The 6,847-nt window shown below is 50.2% G+C and overlaps 1 protein-coding gene across 3 annotated transcripts in view; it reads right to left on the reverse strand.

Annotated features, from left to right (window-relative positions):
* ZMYM3 (zinc finger, MYM-type 3) overlaps positions 1–6,847 on the reverse strand; it is a 23,003-nt gene extending 16,156 nt beyond the window's left edge. For all 3 annotated transcript variants that reach the window (XR_774216.1, XM_010565301.1, XM_010565302.1), the window contains exons 1-8: positions 5,953–6,847; positions 5,199–5,242; positions 4,730–4,802; positions 3,613–3,904; positions 3,003–3,180; positions 2,379–2,591; positions 1,629–1,779; positions 954–1,069 (exon numbers count right to left, since the gene is read on the reverse strand). Coding sequence is in view for 2 of the 3 variants with exons in the window: in XM_010565301.1 (XP_010563603.1) it covers positions 954–1,069; positions 1,629–1,779; positions 2,379–2,591; positions 3,003–3,180; positions 3,613–3,904; positions 4,730–4,802; positions 5,199–5,242; positions 5,953–6,835 (1,950 nt within the window). In the remaining variant the exon portion in view is untranslated. The remainder of the gene's footprint in view (positions 1–953; positions 1,070–1,628; positions 1,780–2,378; positions 2,592–3,002; positions 3,181–3,612; positions 3,905–4,729; positions 4,803–5,198; positions 5,243–5,952) is intronic.

Here is a 6,847-nt window from a genome sequence, read left to right on the forward strand (position 1 = left end):
GTCATTGCAGGGGGTTTGGACTAGATGACCTTTAAAGGTCCCTTCCAACCCAAACTATTCTATGATTCTATGATTCAAGTCTTATGAAGTCTACAACTGTAAAAACTCTACAGCTACCCTACCAACACCATCTGTGATCTCAGTGAAGGATTACATCAAGGTTTTATTAAAAAAAAAAAAAAAAAAAGCCCCCAAAAACCTCACCCAAAAAAACCCCAACAGGAAAACCACAAGAAAAAAAACAAACCCCAAAATGAAATGCTGCAACTGCCAGTAACTAACTCTCTATCTCTAGATTCTCTAAGTTTTCTCAGTTGCCCAAGGCATGTCCTGGCCTAAGCTTCCCAGGTCTTCCTGGCTGTTGCTTTGTTCTTTGACCACTGTACAAAACTAATATTCTTCCAGTTGCCTTTGAATACCATAAACATTTCACATATGCTGAAATTTAACATCGGAAGATTAAAAACCACCAGTCAAGCCTTTCAGGATTATTAAACATGAGGTATCCAGGCCTGCTGGTTGTAAATTTTTAGACAACGCATGCTAGAGGACTTAGCTTCCACAGTGACACCTGGCTCAGAGGACAGCTCTGCCCCTCTCCACCCCACTAGCAGGTACCCGCTGTGCTTTGCTAGTTTACTTGTGCTTTTGCTCGTGCCCCCATAAAGCCACTATATCCCAAACCACTCATGCAGCACAGCTCTGCACTGCACTCCCACTGGGCATAACCTGATAGACAGGAGTGAATTACAGCCCACCTTATCCCAACAGAGGAAGGGGGAGATAGGGCCAAGACTGAGTTACTGGCAATTAGTTACTGCAACTCTTGTGCTCCAGCAGAGACTTTCTTATGGACCCTCCCTCAGGAGCCTGAGGAAGGTGGAGCCCCTGCTTAAGTGTGAAAGGAGGCATGAGCTCTACAGCCCAGCCCAGCATGAAGGATATTTCAGTACCTGGAATTTGGTCCAGCAGCTGGGGCTGCAGAACTGGTAGACAACCCGGTCTGTCTTGTTGTAATAGCAGGGTTCAGACAAACTCTTTCTGCAGAAGCTGCAGGGTCTAGGGGGACCTGATGAAACAGATAGATAGGAATCGGTGAGGGCAGCAGCACAGGACGTGGGACTGGTTTCTGAGGATGGCATGCAAGCTACTCACTCATCCTCAGTCTGTCAAGCTATTATCAAAAAGCAAGGCACAAGAACATCAGGAAACTAAGAGCACCAGATTCTGCTAGGACAGAAATGTTAAACACAGATGGAGAGCAGAGCGGTTCAAGGAAGTGACCCTGGCTCTACAGGAATTTGGACAAAACAGGCTGCAGTACTTGCACCCATTGCTGGACACACCCTGGTGCCCCATGTAATGGAAAGGGCAATGGCAGCACAGAAGAGCACTACAACTATTTCCTGCATTCTCAAGAACAGCAATGTACACTACCCCTCAGTATTAAGACATCTACTTGCTGCAAGTGTTCCTCCCTCTCCAAATCTCCTTCCACTTGTGTCACTGGACTCCTCCCCAGGCAAGCAACATGCCTTCTTTCCAGTCTCATCCACAAGCAATAAATAGTACCAAGGAAGGAGTTAGAGTGGAGAGGTGACTGATTCCCTGTACGTAGGTGCTCTTACCAACCAAGCCTGACTGCTTCACTTTGTGGGAGGTAGTGCAGCAAATGGAGCAGAACAGGCCCATCTTGCCACTGCGATCCACGTTGGGCAGCATGTCAAAGTTCTTGCACAGCGTCTTGCACCACATGCATGGGTAGACCCGAGTATTCTTCTGCAAACACAGAGCAGAACAGAGCTGCCAGGGAGACCATCACAGCCGGCAAGGTCCGACCCTCATATCCCACTGCACTACTGTATTCACCACAGGGCAGCTCTCCTGCAGGGAACACCTGATGCCAGAGCCAGGCTCATAGTCTGCAGGTTCAGGTGGTGGCAGCAAAAAAGGCTGCCTTTGGCACCTCACTTTCTCATTTCAAGGGTACCCTGGCTGGAATACAGAGCTTGGCAATCCCATCAAGATGGTTAAGTGAAGTCTGCTCAGGCCACAGAGGAATATATCCAGCCAAGCTTTGGGGACACATCCAAAAGAAGCCAGCCCACGCTCACTGAATGTACCAGTGTCAACGCACAGTCCAGCTTACTGAGTGCCTGACCTGTGCTCGGATCCAAGATGGGCCCCACGCAGAATAAATAAATTCTGTTTGCCTGCTTCAAAGTTTCTCCACAGCAATCTCTTAAATGTTTTGTCAGCAGTAAAAGGCCAAGGAGATTCAAGTCACCTGCTATTGCATAAAGTGCCCTGTGCCATACAGAGCAAAGGAGCTGTGTGCCCACGGAGACCCCCCACCCCAGGCAGCTGGCTCCACACACCTTCTTGTAACTGTTGAGACAGGCAGAGTTGCAGAAGCGTTTTTGCTGGCCTTCATGGAAGAGGTACTCCAGGGGCAAGCCCTTGTTGTAGATGTAAAGTCCGCAGTTGTCACAGCAGTTGGTTTTCAGCCCCTTGGTGGCCCGAAACTTGGTGAAGCAGGCGTCGCTGCAGATGCGGTGAACCACATTCCCATTGCTGACCTCATGCTGGATCTGCAGAGACATCATTGCTGTCACTCCCCCAAACCACCATGTGCCTCCTTCCGACACTACTACCATGGCCCTTGGGATAACAGGCTGTTACACTAAAACTCAGGCAAGTGCCATACTGGAAGCTGGTGTGGACTCAGGCTGGTCTCCCTTGCCAAAAGTCAGCGGAGCAATTGGGAGAGCAACGACCTTCAGGGCGGGGAGAAAGCAGAAGCCTTATTTCTTCTGCTGGAATAAGGGCTGGTTCACAGTAACAAGTATGGACCTGGGAGTGAGCCCAAGCCAGCTCAAGGGCTGAGGCCTCACACCACAGGAGAACCTGGCAAATGCACTGCGATGGTCCCAGGCAGGGCCAAGTGCTGCAGGTCACAAGCACCTCATCCAGGACATGGGAAGGACAAGGGGTTTGTTTACCTCGCCAGGTCTGTGGCAGACGCTGCAGCGGCTGGTGTCTGAGGCATCTGCAGACTGAGGTGCTGGTCTGTGCTGCTGGGCCTCGTAGAGGGAGAGGCAGACAGAGGTGCAGAACTCATGGAAAGAGCCACCTGAACCAATCTGGGCAACCACAGAGTCCTTGGTGTTCCAGATCTCCCTGAGGATCAGGAAGGGATGTGTTAGTGCAGGGACACACCAGTCCTGCCATGAAGGGACAAATATGGCACAGGACTTTCTGGTGTCCCAAAAGGGTGGCAAGAAACTGTCTCACAGCAGCTTCTGTCCTGGCCCAGATGGGTGGTGCCTGAAGATGGAGCATGCAAGAGGTTGTTTTGAGAGAAGGCTGGGATATGGGGCATTGAGCCTGGGGACAGGCAGGGAAAGGCAATAATGTGAAGGGGGTGTAGGGAGCATGGGATATGTGGTGTGTGAAGGAAGACCTGGGGCAGCAGTTGGCAGTGAGCAGGGGTGATATGGGTGAATGGGAAGCATGAGGGTCACAGGGATGGGGACTGGCAGGTAGGGCTGTGGTGCAGGTGAATGGGGTCACAAGCACGGGAGCATTGAGGAAAGGGGAGTGAACACACACTTTTTACAGAACGTGCATATCTTCTTGCCAGGTGGTTTTTTTGAGAAGGTGGTGAGACAGGAGCTGGAGCAGAATAGCTGAGGGAGCCCTTTACGCTGGTAGGCAGTCTGGCCCTTCTGCAGTGGAGTCCGGCAGTTGGCACAAGTCATCTTGGTAACAGTAGAGCGGGCAGCTCGCTGAGCCATCTGAGTGCGTAAAGACATGCGAGTGGAGCGTCGGGTACGAAAAGGAACAAAATCCTCATCGTTGGGATCATCCACCATTGCATCAGAGTCTTCGTCAGAGACTGGAACTGCAAAGCAGCAGAGAAAGATGCACAGAAATCCCTCATTAGGAACTGAGACAGAAACCTCTGCCATGAGACACATGCTGGGGCTTTCTGATGCCACCTTTCTGGAGTCCCTCTACATGCTTTGTACCTGTCTGGGTGGAATGATAAAGGGACCCTTAAAAAGATATTCTGTTGGAACTGGAGATGAGTCAGGAGGTCTTTAAGCAAACTGTGCTTAAGTACAATTCCTCTCTAGGAAGTCATGATTTGCCAAGGTTGAGCAGAAGCCCAAAGTGTGAACATTTACGGCAGAAAACCCTCCAAGAACTGGTAGACCTTAAAGGGAACAAGCTGGATCACCAGCCTCCAGCACAGACTGCACAGGCAGGCAATGAAGGAGCAACACACAAGTACTAGGGAACGTCAGAGTGACACTCAACATCTCAGAGAACAGAGACTTCACGTACTTCTGCAGGAAAATCCCAAAAATGCAACCTTCCTTCAGTCAGCCTGCTGCCATAGAGACAAAGGAAGAAAGTTCCTGGCTGAGAACATGGATTTCCTGGGAACAGCCCCGGAGTCTCATTCTATTACTTGGTGCTTGGTGTCCACACACCACTGTAAAATTACTACAGCCCTCCCTTCAATCTTAGTGCCCTGAGAAAGCAAGGCAAGTACCCCAGGATGAAGACTCACAGGATGAAGGGACCTGTCATGCGTAAGAGGAAAGTCTGCACAGAAGCTTCAGAGTTCCCACTGTACTCACACTATGAGCCACCTGCCCACAATGGGCCTGGGCCCTGCTCTCTGGCTGAAAACAGGCATTGGCTGGTCCTAGTTACTCACTGCTCTCAGAGGAGTTCACAGTTTCAGGCCTGGCAGTTTCTGATCTTCTGGCTCGTTCACTTCTTTTCTGCTCCTAGAAGACATTCAGAAAATACTTAGGCTACCCATCTGCTAGGACAACCATGGATAAATATGCCAGATCATGGTGGAATTTCAACTTCTGGGATTTGCTTTCCCAATATCTAGGCTGAAAATGGGTAAAACTCCATGAATACCTGACCACAGTTGGCAAGATGGGAGAAAGAGGGAAGTAGGCTTATGAGAATGACATTCCAGCTAGGGGTAGCTGGGACACACTGAAGCCATATTACACCACAGTGGCAGTGCACAGGGATCATTCCGTCACAGCAGACAGGCAAACTCCTTCCCAGAGGGGTGACAAGACAGCCAGTATCCCTCATGGAGTTTGACAACAGCCAGCCACCCTCTATGCTCCTGTAGCATACGTACTTGACTGCATTTTCCTCACCTTCTCAGTTGGCAGCTCGCCTCCCTTCCCAGACAGGCCTTCTCCTGGAACAGAAGCACAGAAGAAGCTTGCATCTAACATCTTTTTTTTCTCCAACAGAAGAGGATAAGCGTTCTTCAAATGCAGCCACCCTTTGGGTCAGTCTGCACATGAAGCCCCAGACAGTCCTGGCTAACAAGCACAGTTCTGGTGGTGATCAGACACAGAAAAGCTCCTAAACCCACCATCTGTAGTTAGAGATCCAAACATGCAGCTTGGGAGGAGTCCAGTAAGGGGGAGACCTCCCTGCATGGGGGAGGCATGCTGGGCAGTTGACTTCAACTGCTTCTGACTGAGACTTAGCATCTCCTCAGGATGGCCAGCCTGGGCAAAGGGACTTTGCCTACTGGAAACACCTTCTCCTGGTGACCCTCAGTTCCAGCAAAGACTCCAGTGATGAAGAGTGTGAGCTAAGCTGATGCACAGCCGCAGCTTTAACAGGGAAGCTCCTAGCTGACACAAGCATTGAAAATCAAAGTTAAAGCTATGAAAGCCAGAGCAAGAGCTTGTGTGTACCAGGGGAGCAGCTTCCAGAGCATTATTCCCTGTAAGCAAGATGCTTTCCCCAAATCTAGCCCATCACTAGCATTGACAATTTTCATAGCAGGAGACAACTGGAAAAGCTGGAGTGCAAACAGACTCCACCTTCAGCAACGTGCAGCAGGATGACCTCCTGAGCAAAAGGAAGCCAAGTTCTGTAGAGATAACGACCTACCTGCTGGTGGTGAGGCTTCCTGTGCTTTCAGTACACTACTTTCTTTAAGTGAGTTGTTCCCACTATCATCCCCTTCCTCTGCCTGGTTGTCCTCCGTGGGCTCAGGGGGCAAAGCTGCAGTACTGTTGTCCAGGCTCAGTTCCACCTCTGCTTCCCCTGTCAGCCCTTCCCTCTGCATGGGTGAGCTTTTCCTTAGTGCCTTCAACCTTGTCTTCTTTGACTGTTTAAGACTGAGTTGTTGGGGGGCCATTGGTGGACTTGAGGATTGTGCTGTGATTTCTTCTGTGGCTGGGGCACCACTAAGGTCCCCAGAGTCAGGGACGGGCTGTTGGGGTGATTCAGGGGCATTGTCATCAGACAGTGCAGGAATAGCAGCAGCACCATCCTCCTTTAGGTCCCCAGAATCATTTTTTGGTGCATCTTCCCCTTCTTTCCATGTTTCTGGAACAAGGGCTTCTCTAGAGAGGGCAGATGAGTCCGCTGGTCCATCCTCCACATCCTGGGAAGGATGTGGCTTATACAGCCCATCCAGACCCTGCGATTTATCTAGCTCCATCAAGTCAGCAGTTTTATCCAAGTCATCTAAGACATCAGGTTTCTCCAGCATATCCAAGACATTAGGTTTATCTAGAACAAGGTCGTTTGATTTGTTCAGTTCAGACACGCTGTCTGCTTTCACTAGAAGGTCCAAGTCCCCATCTGCAGTCATCTGCTTGGATTCTTCCCAGTCAGGAGGCTGAAGAACTGAAACTTCCTGGGTAGAAGCTGTTTGGGAGCCGAGGAGATCTTCCCCAAACTCCATGTCAGCAGGGAGATCACCAATAAGCGGTTTGTCAGGCAAGGACAGGGGGTCCAAAGATCCTGAAAATTCACTGGAATCCATTTAGAAGATGGC

Source organism: Haliaeetus leucocephalus, unplaced genomic scaffold (assembly GCF_000737465.1).
Source record: "Haliaeetus leucocephalus isolate CR32 unplaced genomic scaffold, Haliaeetus_leucocephalus-4.0 Scaffold189, whole genome shotgun sequence".
Taxonomy (NCBI): Eukaryota; Metazoa; Chordata; class Aves; order Accipitriformes; family Accipitridae; genus Haliaeetus; species Haliaeetus leucocephalus.